At 41.6% G+C, this 14,016-nt stretch overlaps 1 protein-coding gene across 1 annotated transcript in view; it reads left to right on the plus strand.

Annotated features, from left to right (window-relative positions):
• The window catches only part of ABCC4 (ATP binding cassette subfamily C member 4), a 520,751-nt gene that overhangs the window by 407,317 nt on the left and 99,418 nt on the right, over positions 1-14,016 (plus strand). Inside the window, exon 26 of the mRNA XM_030201377.1 lies at positions 12,801-12,956. Within this exon, the coding sequence (XP_030057237.1) occupies positions 12,801-12,956 (156 nt within the window). The remainder of the gene's footprint in view (positions 1-12,800; positions 12,957-14,016) is intronic.

Below are 14,016 nucleotides of genomic sequence, written 5' to 3' on the forward strand. Positions count from 1 at the left end.
AGAAGTCATGGTATAGGAGGCAATGTTTTGTTGTGGATTAGGAGCTGGTTAATGTATAGAAAACAAAGGGTAGGGTTAAATGGCCATTTTCTCAGTGGAGGAGGGTGACTAGTTGAGTGCTGCAGGGATATTTACTGGGACCGGTGTTAACATATATATAAACAATCTGGAAATCAGAATAAGTGAGGTGATTAAATGGGCAGATGACACAAAACTATTCAAAGTTGTTAAAACACATGTGGACTATGAAAAATTGTAAGAAGACCTTAGGAAATTGGAGGAATGGGCATCCAGATGGTAGGTGAAATTTAATGTGAACAAATGCAAAGTGATGCATATTGGGGAAGAGTAATCCAAACCATAGGGCCATGTTTAGCACTTTTAGCGCACGCAAATGCTAGAGACACACATATATTCCTATGGGTGTCTCTAGCCTTAGTGCTCACTAATTTTTAGTGTGCACTAAAAATGCTAGCACACCTTAGTAAACAGGATCCATAGTTACTTGATGCTAGGGCTCACCTTAGGAGTCAGCATCCAAGAAAAGGGTCATAGCAGATATTATAATGCCTCTGTATTGTTCCATGTGCTACCTCACTTTGAGTATTGTGTGCAATTCTGGTCACCGTTTCTCTAAAGATGTAGCAGAATTAGAAAAGGTTCACAGAAGGGAGACCAAATTGATAAAGGGGATGGAACTCCTCTCAAATGAGGAAGGCTAAAGAGGTTAGGGCTCTTCAACTTGGAAAAGAGAAGGCTAAGGGGGGATATTATAGAGGTCTACAGAATCCCGAATGGTGTAGAATGGGTAAAAGTAAATTGATTTTTTACTCTTTCAGAAAGTACAAAGACTAGGGGACAGTCAATGAAGTTACAAGGTAATACTTTTCAGTCAAATAGGAGGACTTTTTTTTTTTACTCAACGAATAGTTAAGCTCTGGAACTCATTGCCAGAGGATGTGGTAACAGCGGTTAGCATATTGGGGTTTAAAAAAGGTCTGGACAAGTTTATGGAGGAAAAGTCCATAGTCTGCTATTGAGATAGACATGGGGAAAGCTATTGCTTGTCCTGGGATCAATAGCATGGAATCTTGATACTATTTAGGTTTCTACTAGGTATTTGTGACTTGTGTTGGCCACTGTTGGAAACAGGATACTGGGCTAGGTGGACCATTTGTCTGACCCAGTATGGCTATACTTATGTTCTTATGATTCAAAATGTGGGCAGGCCATGGGAGAGGCATGGGCAGGTCACGGGCGTTCTTAAAATTTGCATGTACTTTTATAGAATAAGGCAGATCTGTGACTAATCTAGGCGTAAGGATTTACATCAGAGTTTAGTTGGTGTAAATCTTCATGACTAAAATTTTGCATAGCACTATAAATGGCACCCAAGTCAGAGCACTCTTTATGGAATGGTGCTTACCTTGGGATTGTATATATCGCGCCTCGATTTCCGTGTGGAAATCGAAGCGTATTCTATAACAACGTGCATAATTTAATTAGTTAACAAGCAATTATCAGCACTAATTGACATTAATTAGAATTTACCCACAGTACTTGCTAAGCGTATTCTGTAACGTGGTGCGCGTAAATTCTAAGCCACATAGTTGAAAAGTGGGTGTGGTTATGGTCGTGGTTCTATAATCTATTGTGCGTTGTTATGGAATATGTCCGATTCGTGCCTAATTTAGGGATCGGGATTACACCAGGTTTTAGTTGACGTAATTGACCGCACTAAATTTAATCGTGCAGAGTAGCACTCAGCATATTCTATAACATACACCTGAATTAAATGTACTTTATAGAATATGCTTTGATTTCTGTGTAGACGTTGAGGCACGATATACAGAATCTAGCCTTTAGTGTGCATTTTTTGTGGTGCCCAAATATGGATGCCATTTACATAATTTATTCCTATATATAGGAATTTAGAGATAATTCCTAAAAATGTAGAAAAAAAGAGCTATTGCTCACTCAGAAATGTATTATTATATCAAGAAACCAAAGTAAAAATGTGCATTTCTTGAATTTAAGAAATACCTTTACAGAGGAGCTAGAATAATGATTCCAAAAGATAATTTAACAAGTATCTCAAAAAGAATAATAACCTATTCATTCTGAATACTCTGACTACAAGCATGGCTAGTATAGGTTATAAAGCAGTCATGATGATACAATCATGCTGTTGAAAACAAGAGACAGAAGCTTAAATTCATTCACCTCATATACATTATAAATAAAGGAAATCAATGCTTTCTAGTGGAGCAGCTCAAAAAACAATTCTTCAACTTTGCACTGAAAAATGACTGAAGCAAAGAGGGTCAGATTCCAAAAACAGCTGCTTGAATGAGATGGAAATGATGGCATCTACTCATCAAAGCCGAAACCAGAACTGAAATATATTAAAAGATTTATAAACATATTTATGCTTTAAATGAATCATCTTTCTAATGACTACTAAAAATGTCTACATTTTTATAGTACAGCACCACAATGAGCCTTGGATATGTAAATAGAATAGTTTCTGTAAATGGAAATTAAATTATAAAGGTCCATTGAAAAAGTCATATGGCCTGTGGAGTCCAGTGGGTAAAAATAGAATGAGAAAAGGTACATTTAGGTGCTCATTTTCAAAACAAACATCCTAAAAATAGCATAAGGTGCAATTTTTGACACCCTACACTTCGTCCAAATCTCAAGGGGGAGTTTTTTGGGTAGGACATGGGTAGCACCAAAAGATAGACATTCCTCTGCAGTAATGGAACATAATGGAAACGTCTATTGTCAAAATTAAGACTTTTATGGCTACACTTGTTTCAATCACAACTAAATGACCACTGGAGGGATTAAGGCATAAACCCCCATTATTCCTCCAGTGGCTGCTAACACCCTCCCACCCCCACCCCAATGTTGTGAAAGAAACAGTATATACCAGCCTTTTTAACTGCTTCGGATGTTATAGCCATTCCTACTAGAGTAGCAAGCAGCTCCCTGGAGTAGCCTAGTAGTTGGTGCAGTGGACTATAGAGAAGGGGACCCAGGCCCACATCCCACTCTAACTGGTACACTTGTGGTGGAACATGTGAGCCCTCCAAAACTCATCAAAACCCTACTGTACCTACATATAGGTGACACCTGCGGGCATAAGGGCTATTGCAGTGGTGCTCAATTGGGTACACCACCATGAAATACTGGTACTTATTGTATCATTCTCAAATGTTTTTATCTTGAAATAATGTTTAGCCTTATAAAGTACTGTTTGTACACAACTACTGTATGTCTCAATCAGCCTTAATCAGCGATGGCTATATACAAACATCCATATACAAGAAACCCACAGACAAATGCAGCTACCTCCACAACTCCAGCTTCCACCCTTCGCATACAAAAAGATCCATTATTTACAGCCAAGCCACAAGATACCACCGTATCTGCTCTGACCCAGGGGACAGAGACAGACACCTTGAAATCGTGACTGCATCCTTCGAACAGAAAGGCTACAACCCCAAAATAAGCTCCAAGAATATTGCCTCCTCCCTCAAAAAACCCAGGGAAAATCTGCTGCAGTACAAAGAAAAAAAAGCCACAGACAGAATCCCCCTTACAGTGACATACAACCCAGAGCTGGAAAAATTAAGAAAAATCATAAAAGATCTACAGCCTCTACTCCAGGAGGATGAATTACTGAAAAAGATATCCCCATCCCCACCAGTGCTGGCCTTCCGACAGCCACCCAACTTAAAACACAACCTAGGGCCAGATGCACTAAACTTAACGACCCATTAACGAGCAAGTAGTAAACCCTGGCATGCACTATAGACGGTAGCAGCTAACGAAAACGGAATGCAGATGAGCAAATTGTGTAGAAACTCTTTTGTAATGAGATGCACTAACATTTTCCGATTGCCTTAACACTGGAAAATCTAACGAGAGGTCTGTACCTGTCGTTGGGGCTGCGCAGGATAAAACTTGGCCCAAAGTAACAAAAAAAAAATCGGGGAACAAAAAAACGCTCCGCTTCAAAAAAAACGTCATCCCCCCCCCCCCCCCCGTCTTTAACCCTGCTGCTGAAACCTGAAGAAAAAGAAGAGGTTTCCATGCTCATCACCCCCCCCCTCGCAATAATAAAAACGTCTTTTTTGGCAGTGCTTCACTCAGCTGAGAGAACTAGAAGTCTTTGAGCCAATCACAGCGTGTTTAGCTTGGCTAAACGCGTTGTGATTGGCTCAGAGACTTCCTGGTCTCTCAGCTGAGTGAAGCACTGCCAAAAAAGGCGTTTTTATTATTGCAGGGAGGAATGACGGCCAAAATGGACGTTTTTTTTTTGGATGGGCATCCTCAACTGCACTGTCCTCTGGATCGAGCTGCATCGGAGGGGGTGAGCAGCGCGGCATCTTTGGCCGGCACAGGGAGGTGTATTTGTCATGTGCAGAGCAGCCAGCATAACACTTGGCTGCTCTGCGCATGCTCGACTGGCCGATTGGCTGACTGTTTAACGATGGAATAGAGAATGCAAGTGAGCTACAACAAGCAGCTCATTTGCATTCCCTTTCCTTAATGCATGCCCGTTCCTTACCGATTCGCTAAGGGAATCGGTAAGAGAAGGGCTTTAATGATTGTTTAGTGCATCTGGCCCCTAATTAGAACTAAGCTCCCAACACAGATTCAAAAAGAAGAGAATGTCACACATCCTTCCAGCTGCAAACTATGCCAAAACATTTCACAGGAACCCCATGGTCATTCACAAAGGAAAAATATTCAACATTAAGGAATCTTTCACGTGCTCATCTTCCAATGTGGTATATACAGTGCTTTTTTTGTGCCGGTACGCAACGGTACGGCGTACCGGCACCTTTTTTTTTTGCTCCCCCCGCCCCGTGAGTCCATGTCCCGCACGCAGTGCCAGCCCCCATTTCCGGCCGCTGCTGCTTCTCCTGTTGAGCAGCAGCGGCCGCTACACAAAGAAAAAGATTTTTAAAAAACTTCAAACCTGGCTGAAACGCGGCACCCCGGCACTGTAGACAGCCATTAGGCATTGGCTGTTGCCCCGCAGCCGCTCCTCCTCTTGCCTCTACGTCACTGCGCTCCTCCGGGGTCTTCCTCTAGGGGCAGTGACGTAGAGGCAAGAGGAGGAGCGGTTGCGGGGCAACAGCCAATGCCTAATGGCTGTCTACAGTGCCGGGGTGCCGCGTTTCAGCCAGGTTTCAAATTTTTTTAAATCTTCTTTTTCTTTGTGTAGCGGCCGCTGCTGCTCAACAACAGGAGAAGCAGCAGCGGCCGGAAATAGGGGCTGGTGCCGCGTGCATCGCGTCTTCGCGCCGTTCGCGCCAAACTTGGCAGGGAGAGGGAATCCAACAGAGGGAAGGATTGGGGAGAGAGAGAAAGAGGGAAACCAACAGAGGGAAGGATTGGGGAGAGAGAGAAAGAGGGAAAACAACAGAGGGAGGATTGGGGAGAGAGAGAAAGAGGGAAACCAACAGAGGGAGGATTGGGAAGAGAGAGAAAGAGAGGGAAACCAACAGAGGGAAGGATTGGGGAGAGAGAGAAAGAGGGAATCCAACAGAGGGAAGGATTGGGTAGAGAGAGAGAGAGGGAAACCAACAGAGGGAAGGATTGGGGAGAGAGAGAAAGAGGGAATCCAACAGAGGGAAGGATTGGGTAGAGAGAGAGAGAGGGAAACCAACAGAGGGAGGATTGGGAAGAGAGAGAAAGAGGGAAAACAACAGAGGGAAGGATTGGGGAGAGAGAAAAAGAGGGAAACCAACAGAGGGAAGGATTGGGGAGAGAGAGAAAGAGGGAAAACAACAGAGGGAGGATTGGGAAGAGAGAGAAAGAGAGGGAAACCAACAGAGGGAAGGATTGGGGAGAGAGAGAAAGAGGGAATCCAACAGAGGGAAGGATTGGGTAGAGAGAGAGAGAGGGAAACCAACAGAGGGAAGGATTGGGGAGAGAGAGAAAGAGGGAATCCAACAGAGGGAAGGATTGGGTAGAGAGAGAGAGAGGGAAACCAACAGAGGGAGGATTGGGAAGAGAGAGAAAGAGGGAAAACAACAGAGGGAAGGATTGGGGAGAGAGAGAAAGAGGGAAACCAACAGAGGGAAGGATTGGGGAGAGAGAGAAAGAGGGAAAACAACAGAGGGAGGATTGGGGAGAGAGAGAACAAGGGAAACCAACAGAGGGAAGGATTGGGGAGAGAGAGAGAGGGAAAACAACAGAGGGAAGGATTGGGGAGAGAGAGAAAGAGGGAAAACAACAGAGGGAGGATTGGGGAGAGAGAGAAAGAGGGAAACCAACAGAGGGAAGGATTGAGGAGATAGAGAGAAAGAGGGAAACCAACAGAGGGAGGATTGGGGAGAGAGAGAGGGAAACCAACAGAGGGAAGGATTGGGGAGAGAGAGGGAAAAACATGGAAGGATTGGGGAGAGAGGGGAAAAACATGGAAGGATGGGGAGAGAGGGGAAAAACATGGAAGGATGGGGAGAGAGAGGGAAAACAGATGGAAGGATTGGGGAGAGAGGGAAAAACAGATGGGAGGATGGAGAGAGAGGGGGGGAAAAACAGATGGGAGGATGGGGAGAGAGAGGGGGAAAAACAGATGGAAGGATGGGGAGAGAGGGAGGGAAAACGGAAGGATGGGGAGAGAAAGAGGGAAGACGCTGGATGGAAGAATGCAGAAAGAAATAGGGGAGACACTGGAAGGATGGGGAGAGAAAGCAGAGCTGCTGGATGGAAAAGGGGAATAGAGAAAGACTGGAGAATAAGAGGAAGGGGCATGGGGAGAACAAGGGTGAGGAAAAGATGAAAAGCCACAGGTAGATGAAGGAAATTAAAGAATGGATAGTAAGAATGAATTAAATCTGGACAGAGAGAGAGCCTGAAAAATATTGAAGAAAGCAAAGAAAAAGGAGACAAAAATGACAAATGGCACAGAAGAGTTAAGCGCAAAGAAAAGAAAGCAGAATCACAAACTGGGACCAATATGGAAAGAAAAACAGTCACCAGACAACAAAGGTAGAAAAAAAATCATTTTATTTTCATTTTAGTGTTTGTAATATGTCCAATTTGAGAATTTACATTGGCTGTCTTATTTTGCACTGGGTATACTGGAGCTGTAAGAGCTTACAGAGATTATTTATAATGAAAAAAAATCACGTTATTTTTTTCTCCTATAGTACTATAATATTTTCAATGATGTCTGTTTATATGCGCCATGGCTGGTATAGGGGGTGTGGTTAATGTGGGTGTGGCTATCATAGGGGTGGAGCCATATGTGGTGACCCCGCCCATAATGAGTACCGGCACCTTTTTTTCTACAAAAAAAGCACTGGGTATATATGCAACACAGGCTACTAGATTGGAGAAACAGGTCAGATGCTAAAGAAGAGATTTAATTTACACAGACACCATATGAAAAATGCTAGTACCAATCAGGATGTCACCTCCGTGGGGCAGCACTTTGCAAAACCAGAACACTGTACCAGTGATTTCATGGTAAGAATCTTGAAAGGGAACTTTAAAACAATACAGGAACGTAAGACCTTTGAAGTTAGAATGATTAAATATTTTGACACCCACCAGACAGGACTTAACAAAAATCTGGGTTTTCCAGCCCATTATAAACCATAAAATTGTACTGCTTTGTTACCCTCCTATCTCCATGCATATCTCCCTGTCCCTCATCCACCCGACTCTTCCTGTCTCTCACCTACCCACCCCCATCCTGTTAGACTGTCACTGAAATGCTTTGACGTTTCACTTATATATACTGTCATCTACCAACATTTGCTTATTTCTGATCTGACAAAGAAGGGCAACCTTCAAAAGCTAATCAAGAAATGTATTAAGTTATGTCCAATAAAAAAGGTATCATCTTATTTTCTTTTCCATGTTTTAGTTTGTTTTATTTCTATTGATTACCTTTAAAAGTGGAGTAACACGGCTACCACACCTCTGTACTTAAAATTATTATAAAATAAGATTCCTAAAGAATTCATTTTATATGTAAGTATGAGGAGGAGATTCGTTCCCTCCTCCCAAAAAAACAAAAAGTATTAATAAAAAGTATCAAACAAATTTTAAACACAAAAAGTCATAACTGTTATTTGTCATGTATGATGATAATGATTTGTCTGCTCTCACTGGTGAATTCAAGCTTCATCTAGAAACTGAGGAATTATTCAGGTATTGTTGTAAAATGAAGTTTGAACCCACAAAACAGGAGGGGAGGGGGCGTTGTTTGTGAATTATTGTCAAATCTGAGATTTCATGTTTTTTGTAGAAAATTTGTCCAGCCGTACATAAGTACATAAGTATTGCCATACTGGGAAAGACCAAATGTCCATCGAGCCCAGCATCCTGTTTCCAACAGTGGCTAATCCAGGTCACAAATACCCTGCAAGATCCCAAAAATGTACAAAACATTTTATACTGCTTATCCCAGAAACAGTGGATTTTCCCCAAGTCCATTTAATAACGGTCAATGGACTTTTTTCTTTAGGAAGCCGTCCAAACCTTTTTTAAACTCCACTAAACTAACCGCCTTTATCACATTCCTGGCAACGAATTCCAGAGTTTAATTACACGCTGAGTGAAGAAAGTTTCTCCGATTCGTTTTAAATTTAATACATTTTAGCTTCATCGCATGCCCCCTAGTCCTAGTATTTTTGGAAAGCGTGAACAGATGCTTCACATCTACCTGTTCAACTCATTATTTTATAGACCTGTATCATATCTCCCCTCACCCGCCTTTTCTCCAAGCTGAAGAGCCCTATCTGCTTTAGCCTTTCGTCATAGGGAAGTCGTTCCATCCCCTTTATCATTTTCGTCGCCCTTCTCTGCACCTTTTCTATTTCCACTATACCTTTTTTGAGATGGCTAACACTCCTACAACAATAGGGATAAAGTGATATGGCTTGTTCCAGAGTCTTGCTATTTCTTTTGTCAGATCTTAACGCCTTGTTAATTTTTTTCAATTTTTTGTTTTAAACATTTTGGTGTCTCCTGGTGTCACAATGTCAACGAAAATCACAATATTTTCGATTACCATGATATCGGGTGTGTTATCTTCCAGATGCAATTCATTTGAAATTGAAATAAAATTCCATAAAGTCTTGACTTTTTAATTTTCTATGACTTTTTCTATGTGGTGATTATAGCAGTATTTCTAAAGTCATACCTATTGCACAAACTCCAGTGGATCATTGTGTTTGTAGTCAGTTTGGGCAATTTTACTATATCCACTAAGCAAGTGGTCAGTGGTTTCATCTTTTTTTTTATTCCATGGTTTACATTTGCTGTTAATCGAAATACGTTGAAAACTCACTTCTATGCAGTTTGTAAAGCTTGTTTCGGAGCTGTAAAAAGTAATCCTTCCATCCTCCTCTTGAAGGTACCCAGCCACAGCCATTGCCAATTCCTGGTGCTGTCCAAATTATTTTCAATTTCTCTACAGTATTGTTCATGTAAAGCCTTGTTTTCCCAGTTAGCCAAATGGGTTTCCAGTTCAGTTCTGTACTAATTTTTTCTTCTCTGTCACCTTGATGATAATCAAAACAGAAAACACAACAGAAGGAGAAAATCCAAAACCTCACAAACATGTAGACAATAATCAATATGAGGTAAAAATGAGGATTTCCAAAGCTAGAGAACCTTTAATGTTCGCACAAATTCAACACATATAAGACCTGACATGCCCGTGTTTCAGCATGTGAGCCTGCCTCAGGGGCCAACAAACCTGTGAGCATATGATGTTGAGAATACAGGTAACATATGTTGAAAAAGTGTGGTTGCTTGCTAAATAATCGCTGTGCACGTTTAAAACGGGACATTTGTGTTCTGCTTGCTAAGACAGCTCCAGAAAAGACCGGTGACGTACTGCCTGCAAGTGTAATCATTCAGTCCTCATTTTTCCTCCTCAATAGTCCGGTTCCAACTTAACAGCCAGTGCTGTATATTGACTGGACCGGTTAAGTTGAAACCATCCAAATTTAAGCTGAATATTCAATGCAGATCACCGGAAATGGCCTGGCATTGAATATCTGAGCTCAGCACTGACCAAAGAAGCAACCCGGCTACCTCCTATGGTCTGTATATCGGCCCCATAAAAATCTGTTTATGTACTGAGTATTCTTTTTTAAAGTAAATGTAATTGAAGGACATAACTAGTGCGATTACATCTATTGGATTAAAAGAGAAACTTTTTTAAAAATTATGTGGGGGGGGTGGGGTTTCTGCTCCAACTCCTCTGGCAGTGAGTACTAGTCTCATTCACTTTCTCTGTTCTCCCTCATAACTTAGGGTCCTGTTTACTAAGCCGCGCTGTAGGCGCGCAAACCTTTCAGTGCGCGCTAACGCTAGAGACACCCATAGGAATATAATGGGTGTCTCTATCATTAGCGCGCCTACAGCATGGCTTAGTAAACAGGGCCCTATGTCTGTGTGGTATCATCCCCTATTAGTTTGTAACACAAACAAGAGATGCATGTCCTGCATCCTAGATTTTTCAGTACAGTTACTTTTTTAAAAATTCTTATGTATTCTTATATATTTTTATGTTTTCGATTTATGTATGCAATATTTGAACGCCACTTAGAATATGAACAGGTTATAAATGAATTAATCTAATCTACTAACCCAACGGAATGTTAACTAAAGGTTTTCTGGGGGCAACGTAACTCTCCAGAACAACATAATAGGACCAGATTTGATGTGGGGAAAAATCAGGGAACAGACACATTAAGTTCAATAATGTACCAGCTCGGACCTAAAATGTTCCTTTGCTCTTTTATGGGAGAGAGACAGTCCCAATAACTACAGTATTAATACATTGAAGCATCCTGTTTAAATTGCACATCTCTTGTTCTCAGACACTAGGAATGGGCAGCAGTAAATTTTTTGTTTCATGTTGTTTCCTGTGTTATTTTGAGGAATGTTTGTTTTGCTCATTTTTCTCTGGGTATTTACATAAGTACATAAGTAATGCCACACTGGGAAAAGACCAAGGGTCCATCGAGCCCAGCATCCTGTCCACAACAGCAGCCAATCCAGGCCAAGGACACCTGGCAAGCTTCCCAAACAAACAAGCATTCTATACATATTATTCCTGGAATTGTGGATTTTTCCCAAGTCCATTTAGTAGTGGTTTATGGACTTGTCCTTTAGGAAACCGTCTAACCCCCTTTTAAACTCTGCCAAGCTAACCGCCTTCACCACGTTCTCCGGCAACGAATTCCAGAGTTTAATTATGTGTTGGGTGAAGAAACATTTTCTCCGATTTGTTTTAAATTTACTACACTGTAGTTTCATCGCATGCCCCCTAGTCCTAGTATTTTTGGAAAGCGTGAACAGATGCTTCACATCCACCTGTTCCACTCTACTCATTTTATACTAGTAAAACATGCCCGTTTCTGGAGCAAATGAAACGGGTGCTAGCAAGGTTTTCCTCCCGAACCCCCCCCCCCCCCCCCCCCCTCCATACCCACCGCTTTGGTGTTGTGAAGTCACTGACCGCCATTTTTCCGGACCTCGTCAATGCACGCCACCTTCATCTCCCGAGTCCTTCCTTGTTGGTTGTAAAGCCACTGACGCCATTGCTCCGCCCTCGACGTCATCACGTTTGACGTGAGGGCAGGGCCCAGACACAGCGATTTCGGTGGCTTCACCACCACGAACCCTTCGAACCGGAAGGAAGTGCCCGCAGGAACTGACAGTGAGGTCAGTGTCCTCAGAACGTTGAGGGTGAGTTTTATTATATAGGATACCTCGTTATTGGCATTATATAGTCAAGAGTGTGCACTATCACCTAAGTGGAACAGTGTTATTGGCAGTTCAGAAGTGACTGAATATTTTTAGCATTTTCAAATTATTCCTTCACTGATATTGTTTGTTAGATTATTGCTTAGGGATGGCACTCAATACTATTTTTTTTAAAAATAAGACAATAGGATGTGATTCTTGAAAAAAATAGCTTACTGACCGCTGCTTCTATTTCTAATTAGAAATAAGTGTTTGTCAATATAAAGTATAGATACAAATGAGTTCATCAAGGTATGAAAATTGGCAGGCTCTTTACTTTTTTGACAGTCTGGAAAAGGAATGTGGGAAATATTGCTGTTTTAGAAATATCACTTAAAGGATAGTATTAAAAGGATTTGCCCAGGTAATTTCTCGAACTATGTGGACAACTCTTCTATTCTGAATTTCCCGCATTGCAGACAGGTTAACTTTTTTTTCGGTCAGTTACATTTAAAATAAACAGACAGTTGATTTTTAACATTAAGGGGCCCTTTTACTAAGCTGTGTAAGCATCTATGTGCGCCCAACGCACGTCAAAATGGAGTTACTTCATGGCTACTGCATGACTCTTGCGGTAATTTCATTTTTTGTGCGCATCCAATACGTGCATCTGGAAAATAATATTCATTTTCTGCCATGCATATCAGATGTACACCAAGTGGTATTTGGTGCACGTAGGTCATTTTACTGCCCGGTTACCGCGTGAGACTTTACCGCTAGGTCAGTGGCTGGCGGTAAGGTCTCAGACCCTAAATGGATGCGTGGCAATTTTCATTTTGCCGCATGTCCATTTTCGGCAAAAATTTAAAAAAGGCATTTTTTGTAGGTGCCCTGAAAAATGATTCAGCGCGTGCCCAAAACCCACATCTACACTACCGCAGGTCATTTTGCAGCGACCTTTGTAAAAGGACCCCTAAACTACTTAACTGAATCCAAACTTATTCATTAAATAAAGTTAAATACTGTTTTCCTGACTAATAAATACGCTATGCTGGATTCTATAGGTCGGAATTGTAGGAAGAACAGGTGCTGGTAAAAGCTCTTTGATATCTGCCCTTTTCCGACTGGCTGAGCCTAAAGGGAGAATTTGGATAGATAACATTCTGACTTCTGAACTCGGACTTCATGACTTGCGAAAGAAGATGTCAATCATACCTCAAGTGAGTAATAAGTCTTTTCCTAGTTATATGTCTATAACAGCTACTGTACATAGTTCCCAATCAAAGCTTACCTGCATTAAACAGGTAAGGAAACAAATAAGAATATCATTATAGGGCTCATTTTCAAAACAAAAAAAATGTTCAAAAAGTGCCATAAACCAGTATTTGGACGCAGTTCATTGGCAGTGCGTGCAAATCACAATAGGGCGTGTCAGGGGTGGGATGTGGGCGTTACTAAGACTTGGATGTTTTTCTGTCATAATGGAACAAAACAAAAACGTTCAGGGTTACAGTTGAAACGTTTTGGTCTAGACCTGTTTTTATAATAAGTCACAAAAAAGTTCCCTAAATGACCAGGTGACCACTGGAGGTATTCAGAGTACAGAAAAAAAAGCACCAGGAGCCTTCAGAAACAGGACACAGTTCTATTTATTTAAAAATGAGATATTCCAATATAGACCCGACATCTATTTATTTACCTAAGAACTGAAGCAGCTCTTTTTAATAAGATCAGAACAAACAGAGCTATCTTTAGATAGTTTAAATTGGACAAATAGTAGGAGACTTCTACAGAGGAGAATATAACCAGAATTACGCTGCTAGTCTAATTTGTTTTCCTACAGGACAAAGACGCATTATTGCACTTGTTTTTCAGACTGAGTATAATTTTATTGAGGTAAAAAATTCTTGGTTAGAGACAATATCCAGCTTATTTTTGAAAGAGATCGCCGGCCATCTTCTGACACAAATCGGGAGATGGCCGGTCATCTCTTGAAACCGGCCAAATCAGTATAATCGAAAGCCGATTTTGGCAGGCTCCAATTGCTTTCCGTCGCGGAGCCGGCCATACTTCAAGGGGGCGTTTTAGTAGGCGGGACAGGGGCGGGATGGGGCGTGCTTTGAGATGGCCGGCTTCGCCCGATAATAGAAAAAAGAAGGGCGTCCCTGGTGAGAATTTGGTCCACTTTATTTGGTCCCTTTTCTTTCAGGTCCAAGTCCCAAAAAAGTGCCCAAACTGACCAGATGACCACCGGAGGGAATCAGGGATCACCTCCCCTAA

The sequence above is a fragment of the Microcaecilia unicolor genome, chromosome 4 (genome assembly GCF_901765095.1).
Source record: "Microcaecilia unicolor chromosome 4, aMicUni1.1, whole genome shotgun sequence".
Classification (NCBI taxonomy): Eukaryota; Metazoa; Chordata; class Amphibia; order Gymnophiona; family Siphonopidae; genus Microcaecilia; species Microcaecilia unicolor.